General features: G+C 38.6%; 1 protein-coding gene across 5 annotated transcripts in view; it reads left to right on the plus strand.

Annotated features, from left to right (window-relative positions):
- NRK (Nik related kinase) overlaps nucleotides 1–9669 on the plus strand; it is a 177230-nt gene extending 167561 nt beyond the window's left edge. For all 5 annotated transcript variants that reach the window (XM_039912355.1, XM_039912354.1, XM_029067556.2 and 2 more), the window contains 2 exons: nucleotides 6752–6891; nucleotides 8392–9669. In XM_039912355.1, coding sequence (XP_039768289.1) covers nucleotides 6752–6891; nucleotides 8392–8475 — 224 coding nt within the window. In that variant the 3' untranslated portion in view covers nucleotides 8476–9669. The remainder of the gene's footprint in view (nucleotides 1–6751; nucleotides 6892–8391) is intronic.
- Nucleotides 9670–12975: the final 3306 nt, after the last annotated feature.

Raw genomic sequence — 12975 nt, forward strand, 5'->3', positions numbered from 1 at the left:
ACTACGTGCTGGTGCTGTTTTAAGCACTGGGGTAGATACAAGGTAATCAGGTCGGACACAGTCCCTGTCCCATGTGAGCCCCCAGTCTGAATCCCCATTTTACAAATGAGGTCAGTGATGTCACTGAGGCACAGAGAAGTTAAGTGACTTGCCCAAGGTCACACAGCAGTCAAGTGGCAGAGCTGGGATTAGAACCCAGGTCCTTCTGACTCCCAGACTCATGCTCAACCCACTAGACCACACTGCTTCTCTTAAAATATGGAATCCAAATTGGGCCTGAATTTGTCCATATGCTTAATAACCAACTGTATCTCAGTTTGCCTCTCACTGAAAATTCAGAATCTCGACATAAAAATCTCCCCTAAATGTTTCTAATTTATAGTCAGAATTATTCAAAATTGTTTTATGTGGTTTGGTGTTTTAAAACTCCACTCATTTTGCAGCAACAGTCAATTTCAATGATTTTCCCCTCTGTTTATGAAAGCAGTTTAGTTAAAGCAACACAAAAACCAGGCCCAGTGAGTAAGCTCTTCTGATGGACGTTCGACATTTTCCTATGCCATAATAAATCTCTTTGATCAATAATTTAATTGCTCTGAGCTTTTAAACATCAATATAAAAAGACTTTGTAACGGCAGCAAATAGTATCAAAGCATATGCGATCTTTCCTTGGACATTTTGGGGTTTGAAAGGTTACAAAACCTACCTACCCCCTAGTTCGATGCAACTCATCTCACCTCAAATGGTGTGTTAATCCATATTACTCCTACTGCCAGCTGAGTTAAATTAAAATTTTCCATCATATATCCATTTTAAGGCCAGAGTGGAAGTCACGTGATGTCAAATAGACTATGCACTTTTCAGGCTGTCGATATCACAGAATGTGGCCTGGTAACTCAACTGAGAAATTCTTGCACCGTATAAGGAGAAGCAGTGAATGAAGCACTCACATACTGCTTGAATACAAATATCCATGGATAGAGAGACTCAAACCCAGCTGGAATAAATCCAATCATGCTACTACGTATGGGCCCTTCATTCTGTGGAGATTTAAATTCCATCCATTTTGGACAGAAACTGCCTTTTGCAGAGCAAAATCTCTATCCAGGGGGATACTTGTTCTTCAATTTAATAATGAATGTTAATAATAAAAGAATTTTCACGGACATGTATTTTAATGTCTGACCCCCCTTCTAGACTTTAAGCTCCTTGTGGGCAGGGATAATCAATCAATCATTTATTGAGTGCTTATTGTATGCAGAGTTTGTACTACGTACTTGGGAGAGTTCACTATTACAAAGTTGACTGACATGCTTCCTGACCACAAGGAACTTACAATCCAGAGGGGGAGACAGGAATTTAAAAATTACAGATATGTACATAAGTGTTGTGGATTGGAAGGTGTAGTTAATAAAGGACACAAATCCAAGTGCAAAAATGAAACGCAAGGGAAAGAGGGGAAATGAGGGTTTAGTCGGGGAAAGCCTTTTGGAGGAGATGTGATTTTAATAAGGCTTGGAATATGGGAAGTGAAATGAGGGTGCTGGGTTGTTAGGTTGCAGTATGAAATCAGTGAGGTAAAATAGGAGGGAGCGAGCTGATTGGGTACTTTAAAAGCAATAGTAAGGAGTTTCTGTTGAATGGTGAGGAGGATGGGCAACTGCTGGAGAATCTTGAGGAGGGGAAACCAATAGGACTTAGCGATGGATTGAATATGTGGGTTGAATGAGAGAGAGGAGTCAAGGATAATGTCAAGGTTATGGGCTTGTGAGACAGGAGAAGTGGGTGGTCCACAGTGTCAAAGGAAGCTGAGAGGTCGAGGGGGATTAGGATGGAGTAGAGGCTATTGGGGAAGCAGCGTGGCTCAGTGGAAAGAGCACGGGCTTTGGAGTCAGAGGTCATGGGTTTTAATCTTGGCTCTGCCACTTGTCTGCTGTGTGACCTTAGGCAAGTAGCTTCACTTCTCTGTGCCTCAGTTACATCAGCTGTAAAATGGGGATTAAGACTGTGAGCCCCATGTGGGATGACCTGATTACCTTGTAACTACCTCAGCGCTTAGAACAGTGCTTGGCACATAATAAGCGCTTAACAAATACCATCATCATCATCATTAGATTTGCCAAGAAGAAGATCATCAATGACTTTTGAAAGGGCAATAATCCCGGCTGCGCCACTTGTCTGCTGGGTGACCTTGGGAAAGTCATTGGGATGGGGACTATATCCTATCCAATTTGCTTCTCGACCTGCAGGGCTTAGTACAGTGTCTGGCACATAGTAAGTGCTTAAATACTACAATTATCATTATTATTATTATGCCATACTGATGCCCTGATTTTAGTAGGACTTTGAAAATGGGAGAATATTGGTCTGTCCCATATGTAGGGTTAAGAAGTTGCAGAAGGGAAAAAGGATATGAGAAAAGAGTTGATGAGGTGAGGCGAGAGTGAGGGACAGTGAGTAGGTTGGAATTAGAGGAATGAAGTGTGACAGATGAATGATTTGCTGAGACTCACTGCCATACGTAAGCAGAGATTCTTCCAGCCCCTTGGGCCTGCCACTATTCTCCATTTGCTTCCTCTTGCTGCAACTTCCTTGAGCAGGTTTTTCTGCAATGAAGAAAAATTGCTTTGTGAAGCACTGTGCGGGCCAGCATTACCAAAATGAATCCTCATTGTGGGCAAGGAATGTATCTGTTATATTGTTGTGTTGTACCCTCCCAAGTGCTTAGTACAGTGCCCTGCACGCAGTAAGCACTCAATAAATATGATTGATTGAGAGTTGTATAAAAGAGCTCAGGAGAGTGTGTGATAGCTACACCACCATCCCCTAAAAAAAAACAAATCCAAAACAAAAAAAAAACAAAAACGCAGAGGTAATTCAAGATGATTAGATTGGGAGAGGAGAATTAAAATGGTTACATCTCCTGACCTTTAAAACTGCTTTGCATATTTTATGCATATTTAACCCAGAGAAACAAGAGTTCAATTTAACATTCTAGAATGCCTGAATGAGAGAAAGGAAACAAAGAACACTGTTGATTTTGAATTTTCTGGATTCTTTTGGTTTGAGTTAAAAAACCTTAATGTTATTTAAATGTAGAGAGTTTTATATATTTATGGAAATTTGCTTCCCTAAAATGCTTACACGAACCAAACATATACATTCTACTCTAATGGCATTCTTTATGTTGGAAAGTGCTCTACTGTGTGCCAGGGGGATTTAATGGTCATTTGCTTAATTAGGTTTTCTTCTCTAAGGGCAATTATTGTCAAAATCTTTCCTGCCACAAAATGATGTAAATCAATACAAAGAAGTTCTGGTTAGAAACCTTTAGAAACACCAAATTAATTTAGGTGCAGCTCATAACATCAAAGCCTATTAAACTAGATTATTGTCACTAAAGTAAGTTATTTTAGTAGGTCTTTAAAAAAAACCAACAGCCTCATTCATAAGAGTAGTGTTTTAAAAATAAAAACCACACATTTCTCATTTAGAAAGGATTTTTTTCTATTCTTTTCTGCTTATTGTTTATAAGTATGTAAAGGTCAGGATCCTGATCTTAAAGACTTTTCTGTATTTATAGTCTTCGCCTTGAAATACACATTTGTTTTTGGTGTGGGAAAGGCATATGTTTTGCACTTTCCTTATATTTGATCAAATATCCATTTTATTTCATTTGAATGCATGAATTGTGCTCTATAGGGAAATATGGTTATTTTCAAGGCCTGTTTTTAGTATGGTAAAAGATTTAGGTATTTTTCACAAGAGTATAAAAGCAGTGGCCCCTATTAGGTAATGTGGAAGTTAAAGTATTTTTCAAATTGTAAGAAAAGAAAAATGTGAAGTAAATATGGGGATTTTCTAGTAGAAGGAGATATTCACTTAGGGGAGAGAAAAAAAATTTAAGTAGGAAACAATTTTATAATTCCAGACCATTTTGACATCCTGGCACTCGAATTATATGGACAAGATTAGATGGTTTTTCCTAAATATTCCCAGTTGTCATGAAAATATTCCTTTTGCAGCCTTATAGGGAATCAATTCAAATTTAACCTGTCCAACTGGGGAGAAATGCTTACACCTTACCAGCAGAGGTGTTCATTTCTGTTGCACTGGATAAAACCCAGACTGATGATCCTGATCCAATTCAGCTCCCTCTCACTCGCCTGTATTGGAGGTTGTGTTCTTGCAGAACCCCACATTAAATACTCACTTGGAGTACTCACCATGTGTCCAAATGCCTATTTCTTCTGACATCATGTCTTGCCTTGTATCTGTGTATCCCTCTAAATTGTAAGCTCATTGTGGGCAGGGAATATGTCTATTATATTGATGTGTTTATACTCTCCGAAGCGATTACTACAGTGCTCCGCACACAATAAGCTTGCAATAAATATGATTGATTGCTTGATCCAGACAGGCTCATGCTGTCAGCAGAACGTTCACTAATCTACGATCACATTTTAGCTAAAAAGCAGAGTAAAAACATGCATTTGAGTGTAATTGAGTGTTCTATAGTTTTTTGAATTATTCAGAGCCAACCCTGCCTTTAGACCTCACCAGGGCCAGCTCAGAGCTGATGCATCACCTAGGGCTAATGGCATATTGCCACCAAACCACCACAGTTGAATGTTAAGCCCCTGATGAATGAAACTGTCCACAGGGGCCCTTGCAGAAATGTCACAGGATCCTTGCGGACATGAGAAAAACCTAATCCCCAACTGACAGAACAAATGGACATTTCTCCATGATGCTCCTTTGAGACAGCTGTTGACATTTTGCGTGGCCAAGAGAATCAATCAGTGGTATTTATTGAGCACTTACTGGAGAGTACTGCAAAAGCACTTGGGAGAGTACAGTACAATAGAGTTGGCAGACTCTTTCGCTGCCCACAAGGAGCTTGCAGGCTAGAGGAGTCACCAAGGTTGATTCTACACACATGACTTGGTGATGAAAGGCCTAATTACTGTCAAACATCTATGGCACCAGCAACACCTTGCGGTCAATAAAAAAATGACATTTATTGACTGCTTACTGTGTGCAGAGTACTGTACGAAGCACTTGAGAAAGTAAATACAACCAAGTTGGTTGCCCACCAGGAGTTTACATCCTACAGAATCCAAGAACTCAGACCAGAGTCAGGCCTTCTAGAAACAGTCATTTTAAAGTTGCTGAATGCAGATGACTATACCTTAGAAATAACATCTAGCAGGCTGACAATTTTTTCATATTTGTTAAGCAGTTACTAAGTGTCAGTGTTCTGTACACTGGGGTAGGTACAAGTTAATTTGGTCAGACATAGCCCCTGTCCCATAAGGGGCTCACAGTCTAAGTAGGAGGGAGAACAGGAATTGAATCCCCATTTTACAGTGAGGAAACTGAGTCACAGAGAAGTTCTGACTTGTCTAAGGTCACAAAGCAAACATGAAGGATCTGGATTAGAACCCAATTACTCTGACTCCCAGACCCCTGCTCTTTCCTCTAGACCATGCCACTTCTCTGAGTCTACATAAAATGAAGGTATATGTATTGGTCTTTACCAGGGAAGCCATACACACAGCCACAATTTTGGTTGCCCACCTTACCCTGCCTCAAAGCACCAATGAATCCTGACAAGACCTTGGGCTGGAGGGCTATCTAAGGGCTATGTGGGGATACAGAGGTGGGAATAGCAGTGGTCTGGTGCTGGCTCTGGTCCTTTGTTCCCCTCAGCGTGATCAACTGGTCCCGGTTTCCTCGCCCCGCCCCCCCGACTTTAGACCTTGCCCTTTTCCAGAGAGAAACGAGATGACTTAAGCTTTTCAGTGACTAGTAAGGCCATTCAAAATATGGTTATTTTTTATCTTCAATTTGTCTCAGAACGTGGATTTGGTTTTCGGTTCTCCTGACTTCAGATCTGGTGCTCCCAAATTATGAGGTGAATCAAATAGAAGCGGGGACACTCAAGGACACACATATTTTGGCCTTGGTCTCCTTTCCCTCCTCCAGATGGCATGCAGGAAATGAATGCATATTAACCACAGCCTTCGCTGAAACTGCTCTAATGGGTGTACCGTGCTGATGAATAATGGGTGAAATTGATATGAATTTCTATGATAAAAAGTGGGCCAACCTTTGATTTTCTGGAATGGAGAACTGGAATAGAATGTGTAGTGTAAAAGAGTTACCACCTCCTTACCACCACACCATATCTTTTACCGAAACTACTAGAAAGAAGCACAACTGACTTATTCGAATTTCAGCTCTCATATCTATCTCCGGGAGAGATACTGATGAGCAGGGAAATGGACAAAAGGCAAATCAGTCAGTGGGAAAAGGAGGGAGAGAATGGGAATGGGTGCAGACCGCTGTGGCTTAGTGGCAAGAGCATGGGCTTGAGAGTCAGAGGATGTGGGTTCTAATCCTAGCTCTGCCATTTGTCTGCTGCGTGACCTTGGGCAAGTCACTTTACCTCTCTGTGCCTCAGTTACCTCATCTGTAAAATGGGGATTAAGACTGGGAGCCCCATGTAGGACAACCTGATTATATACCCCAGTGCTTAGAACAGTGCTTGGCACATAGTAAGTGCTGCATAAATGCCCTTATTATTATGATTATCATTATTATTACCAAGATAATTAAGCTGGAAAATATTCAAAGCTTTACTAGTTTGCAGAGTTTCGTTATGTTTTTTACTGATAAAGATTCATGGCCTATATGTTTTAATAATTTTTAATCATCTCTGATTTTTTTTTTCTGTTGTTGTTCTTAGCTTATCTACAGTCTAACCAGGTCATGGGCTGGGGAGACAAAGCGATTGAACTGCGCTCTGTGGAAACTGGAAATTTGGAAGGTGTATTTATGCACAAGAAAGCCCAGAAACTAAAATTTCTGTGTGAAAGAAATGACAAGGTACAGTACATTATTCAACAGAAATAATTAATATGCAGGGAGTGTGTGTTCAAACTCGGTTATATTGTACTCTCCCAAATGCTTAATACAGTGGTGTGCACACAGTAAGTGCTCAGTAAATATGATTGATTGAAACCAAAAGATTGGAGATTTTAAGGTGCTAAAAGAAAAAAAAAGCCCATTTCCTCTATTTCAAAATTCTACACATCACATATAAGTGTAGTGTTATATAAAAAAAGAACAAATTACCAAAGGATTAAATCCAGTTGTTTCCTAAGCAAAATTTAAGGGGGTTTTTTGTCTTTTATTTTTACATTAAAATGCTTGAAAGCACATGAAAATTTACAATTCAAGGCATATTTTGAGAGCGCCTAACCACCACAGAGTTTAAATGGGTGTATTATTTGTGAGAATAAAACAAGGATATATGAGAACAATGTGAAATGCATATGACCGTGGTAGACATGAACATGGCCAAACTGAGACCTTCCCAGACTAAGCCCCAGTTTTCTCATCTTCTACTCTCTTCCGTGTCGCCCTGACTTGCTTCCTTTGCTCTTCTCCCCTCTCCCCACCCTAAAGCACTTAAATATAGATCTGTCATTTTATTTATTTAGATTAATGTCTATTTGTATTGATGTCTGTCTCCCCCACTCCAGACTCTGAGCTTGTTTTGGGCAGGGATTGTCACTCTTTATTGCTGTACTGTACTTTCCCAAGTGCTGAGTACAGTGCTGTGCACACAGTAAGCACTTAATAAATATGACTGAATGAATGAATGAACTTCTTAGTTATTAGAAGGTCTGAACAGCGGAAGAGATTGTATAAGAAAACTAAACCACAAAGGGTAACTGAATGTACTTAAAATTGTCTTTTTCATCATTCTATGCATTTATAATTCTATGGATTCTCAGTTAAGAGGTTTTTAAACCAAATTTTTAAAGAGGAATAGCATCATGTTTATTTCAGAACTTCATGACTAATCATAGTTCTTGTGGAAAATTGTTTTTCAGAGTGTTCATCTGAGTCTGAGCGTTTAAAACCATCACTCAAGTGTCAAGCATTTCAGTGAGCTGCCATATGACAGCAATAGTAAACCATCTTTGAGTTCTAGGTTTTTAAAGAATACTAAAGAAAACTAAGATTATGTGCTATGTTCAGATTTTTCAGGTTAAAGATCTCAGGATCAGGACAGTTTGGGGGGAAGAGTAAAAAGAGTCCTTCAGACAAAAATAATTAAGAAACTCTACAAAAGAATATTAGAATGCTTAGGAACTATTTAAACTAATACTTCTTGGTTGAAACCTTGAGTTGTGGAGGGGAAAATGTTTGAACTTTGTTAATTTTACTTAAAAAGCACCTTATTTAAACACAGAGGAAATGAAAAGCAATTTAAATCAAAGCTGAGACGGTTTCTAAGGTATCAGTTGAATTTAGCGGGTCTTAATTGGCAGCTGATGATGTCTCAATTTATATATTTTTTTTTTTTTAATTTTCAAGGTGTTCTTTGCCTCTGTCCAGTCTGGCGGCAGCAGTCAAATCTACTTTATGACCCTTGGACAAAATGTGCTTTTCAACTGGTGATGCCCAGGAAAGACGGTTAGAAGTTCCCAGTAGATTGGAACAATGCAAAATATAACGACATTTGCACACAAATTTGCACTTTCACCTGCAAAAATATTTGTCATTTATTTATCATTCGATTTTGTGTTTAAAAGGAGGTTGCAAAGACTTAACTTCTGATATAGCACAGCATGATTGCAATGACAAATGTAACCTACATTGAGTGACCTATATAGCCAGCTCCATGTATTTGGAAGAGTGTACTCTGAAAAGCATCTTTGCACAAATACTGTAATTTTTGTGTTTTTTTTGAAGGCAAGCATTATTCTTTGGACAGTAGCTATATGTGAATTTTAAATGTAGAGTTCAGAAGCCTGTTGCTTTTAATGAATTGAATTTCCGGCATTTTTCAGAAATGTTTGACTTATTTAATCGTTTTTTATGGAAAAAAGCAAATTTTTCATATCTTTCCAAAGTCATTCAGAGAAGCAAGTGCTAATTAATAGAACCAAATAGTTGAATTAATTGAAGTTTCTATGGATATACTCAGATTCTTGATGTTCTCTTGAGATCTTTAGTATGTTATCGTCGGCTTTGTAAAATAGGTGGATTTCCATTGCATAGGTAATGAATGTTTTTGCAAACCACCAAATGATAAACATTTCTATGCCTCAACATAGAACTTATCATTCTACATGTTCTGTAGAATGTATTTTGAAATACTCTTCAATAGTAGTTTATGAAACTCCACTCACAAGACTCTGTCTTTCCACATGTCTCTAGTAGCCCATTTTTCCCTTACTCCATGATGGAAGAATGGGGCAAAAATTTGGCCATTTGACTTCTTTCTACATAAGGTCTCTCTAAAATATATGTCAAAGTTTTAAACAGCTATGCAGAGACAATTTAGAAAAAAAAAAAGAATTTATAGGAAGCTGTCGATCCAGGCTATTACCGAATAGCAGAGTTAGGCTGTAGTGTCACTGAAATTAAATGTTTTCAGTGAAAATAAATATTTTTCAAGGGCTTGCATTTGGGTTGTAAAACAACATTTTGGGATGAAACTTGATACTTGTAATTTTGACTCAGGATTTAGAAAGGCTGAAATTTTTTTTAATCCTTAACTAAATTATATATTGTTTTCAAGTGATAGTTTTGAACAGTTGGAGGCTCATTTTAAAAGAATGTTTCAGCAGTAAACTATGGGTTTTAAAATGTTTTGGGAAATGATTGGAAGCCTCTGAAAAGTAGACAGGTCTTAGAATGCCTCTCCTGAAGCACGGTCATGTCAAAGGTTGAAGGGAGCCATGACACCCACGTGTGCCAGTTACCGACATGGGCCTCCACACCCCAGGAGCCATGCAGATAATTGGAACATCTTTCTGCTTACCTGGGGTACTGCAATACCTTTCAGGATCAAAGTAAAGGCAGATCCAAGAAGGCAAGAATGTAAAACTTCCTGTGAGACTCCAGTGGCCTTGTCCCTTCCTCTCAGAGCTTTATTTTTTGTAGCAATACAAGGCAATGGAATTTTGAGATTCCCTATTCATAAGACAGGTGGAAAACACACGGTAGAAGGTGCCAGAAATCCTTGGATCCCTGATGGTTCAAAGAACAATAATAATAATAATAATGTTGGTATTTGTTAAGTGCTTACTATGTGCAGAGCACTGTTCTAAGCGCTGGGGTAGATACAGGGTAATCAGATTGTCCCAGGTGAGGCCCACAGTCTTAATCCCCATTTTACAGATGAAATAACTGAGGCACCGAGAAATTAAGTGACTTGCCCAAAGTCACACAGCTGACAGGTGGCGGAGCCAGCATTAGAACCCATGACCACTGATTCCCAAGTCCGGGCTCTTTCCACTGAACCGCGCTGCTTGGGTCTCTGGGCCTGTGACCTGTAGATGCTTAGTGAAAGTCAACAGCACTAAAGTAGGAAAGGATTTTTTTTAAAAAGTCAACCTGTTCTTTTGCTCAGAGCACTCTCCCCTCCTCCCCCAACATCAGTCCCAAACTTTGAGGATAATGTTAATAAATATAAATTTTTGTTTAAAAGCCAGATTGCTGGGGGAAAAAATCTGCATACTACCGGGCAGTTAGACAAGAGATTTCTTAACACCTCGGTGCCAGCAGTGTAAAATCAGGGTTTTCAAACATCAATAAATTGAGAATTCAAGGAAACTTCAAACAAAGGAGTAAGGAAACAAATGTGAGTCAGATTTTTTTAGTACAACAAGATATGTGATTTCTGTGTATTTTAATGTGATTCAGAAGCCGTCACACTTGTAACCTTATGACTAAATTATCAAGAAGACTTCACAAAAAGTCTTATTCCTGGGTTAAAACATTTTCGTGGGAAATGTCCCTTCCCTTAGCCTGTTAGTTTTAACATGGAAAAATTCTAAAAGCAACTGAAATTGCAACTGGGAATTGTTCAATTCATTTGACCTATTTGAAAAACTGAAAATATCTATGTGTAAAGTTAGACACGAAGATTACAAGTAGTTAATTTTTACTTTTTAGTGGAAAGTACTCAAAATCTACAGGATGTATTTCAATGAAAATGAAAACAACCCTTAAAATGATGGCTTCAAGTAGTATATTTTCAATTTGGTAAGAAAGTAACCCATCAACTCCATTCAAAATTTACATGGTATATCATTCAGTTCCTTAAAATATTTTACATTCTAGAATGCCAGAGAAAATTAGCCAATTGATTTAAAAGAGGCTTTCAGAAAACTTCAAAATAGCAGGAGAGAACACAATACCCAAGTCAGTGCCATAGAAAGCTGATTATTTCATTCAATAGTATTTATTGAGCGGTTACTCTGTGCAGAGCACTGTACTAAGCGCTTGGAATATACAATTCGATTTGAAGCCAAGGCTAGCTCCCATCATCAAAACTTCAAAATAAAGTAAAATGAAATGGGGCAAGAGGTTTGGCTGTCAGACAAATTGGGCCATCTTGTACAATTCTGTTCAATTATCCAAGGTTTTTGAATATTATCAGTGGTATTTATTGAGCACTTACTGTGTGCAGAGCACTGTTCTAAGTGCTTGCAAGAGTACAGTATAAGAGTTGGTCGACATGAACCCTGTCCATTGGAAGCGTACAGTCTAAATTATTATATTCCTCTTATCTGAGCTAGTTTTGGTTTAGGTACATGGTTGTCAGGAGAACAGACATTTTGATAATCATTTTCCCACTGAGTTGAAAACCAATTTGGAAAATAGACTGGAAACATCTTGAAGGTAAGACTAGGAAGCTAGTTTTACTCAGTCGAGGGTGAAGATGTTTAAAGAAAGGAGCTTACGAATATTTGGTGGAAGAACATTGGAGGACATGATTTATTGGGTTAGCACAAAACACATCTAGAGTATAACAAGCATCCACATTGAAAGGCAGCAGAATCCAGGCCCAAATGCATCAATATTAAAGCAGCATTGAGTTATGACACATCATTTCCCTTTGTATTTGAAAAAATCTTCCAGAGTTCATTTTGATCAGATGTTCAGGATTTTTCAGGTTCGAAACCAAATCCATCACAAAAGTTTTGGTTCTTTGCCAGCTGTAAAGAGTTTGCTCATAAATGAAACTTCTAGGTGCAGATCATGTTGTCATGTGATTCCTTGATAACTTGAGAATAGGGTTGTTCATCTCTAGCCCCACAGTGACTTGATGGTTATTGTAATGTTTGGAGTTGTAATGTTTGGGGTTTCTCTTACCCTCTTGAAATTTGGGAATAATTATTGCTCTTCTAGCTTTTTCATTTTAGGACTACCCTGTGGCATTCGTTTCCCAATTCTCATTGTCTGGTTATCTCCCTATCCTAAAAAAGAAAGGTTTGCAAGTTATCCATTAAGAAGTTAATGAAGAGAAATGATAATATCCTTCCTTTTTTAACCTCGGAGATAGAAAACTAGATTCAAAAACATTGGTTGCCATTTGTCAGAAATATCATCAATACGTTTTTTTTAAAAAAAAATAGGTCAATAGCTAAAGTGTCATTCCCTGAAAAACTGCACTAGGGATACAGGTAGCAACAAGGCAAGGAGATGGATTCAGTTTCAGCTGAAAGTTGATGTCTGCAGGTAGAAATAAGTCCGGACACTTGGTTTGGTCTCAGTTCAAGTTGGTTATTTAAGATGGGAAAGGGCAATCCTTCAACTTTTTTGTTGATGATTCATTATAACACGAAAGAAGCAACTGATTAGAAACTAGGTAACGATAGGATTAGTGGAGGATGGAAGGAATAAGAGAGTAGAAAGATAAAGGGGCGGGAGCAGCAACGAGGAAAAGAGAGAATCAGGGGATAAGGAGTGGAAGGACAAGTTGTGTTGAGCCACACCTGCTGGCATTTCCAGTCAGCTGTGCAGAGCTCCACAATTTCACTCTCTGGGATGCCTCTGAATTCCCTTGGGATCAGGGAGCCCCTAGCTTCCCCATTTATCGCACAGAGAGACAAACATAAAGTAAATTCATTCATTCAGTAGTATTTATTGAGCGCTTACTATGTG

The sequence above is a fragment of the Ornithorhynchus anatinus genome, chromosome 6 (genome assembly GCF_004115215.2).
Source record: "Ornithorhynchus anatinus isolate Pmale09 chromosome 6, mOrnAna1.pri.v4, whole genome shotgun sequence".
NCBI classification, from domain to species: Eukaryota; Metazoa; Chordata; class Mammalia; order Monotremata; family Ornithorhynchidae; genus Ornithorhynchus; species Ornithorhynchus anatinus.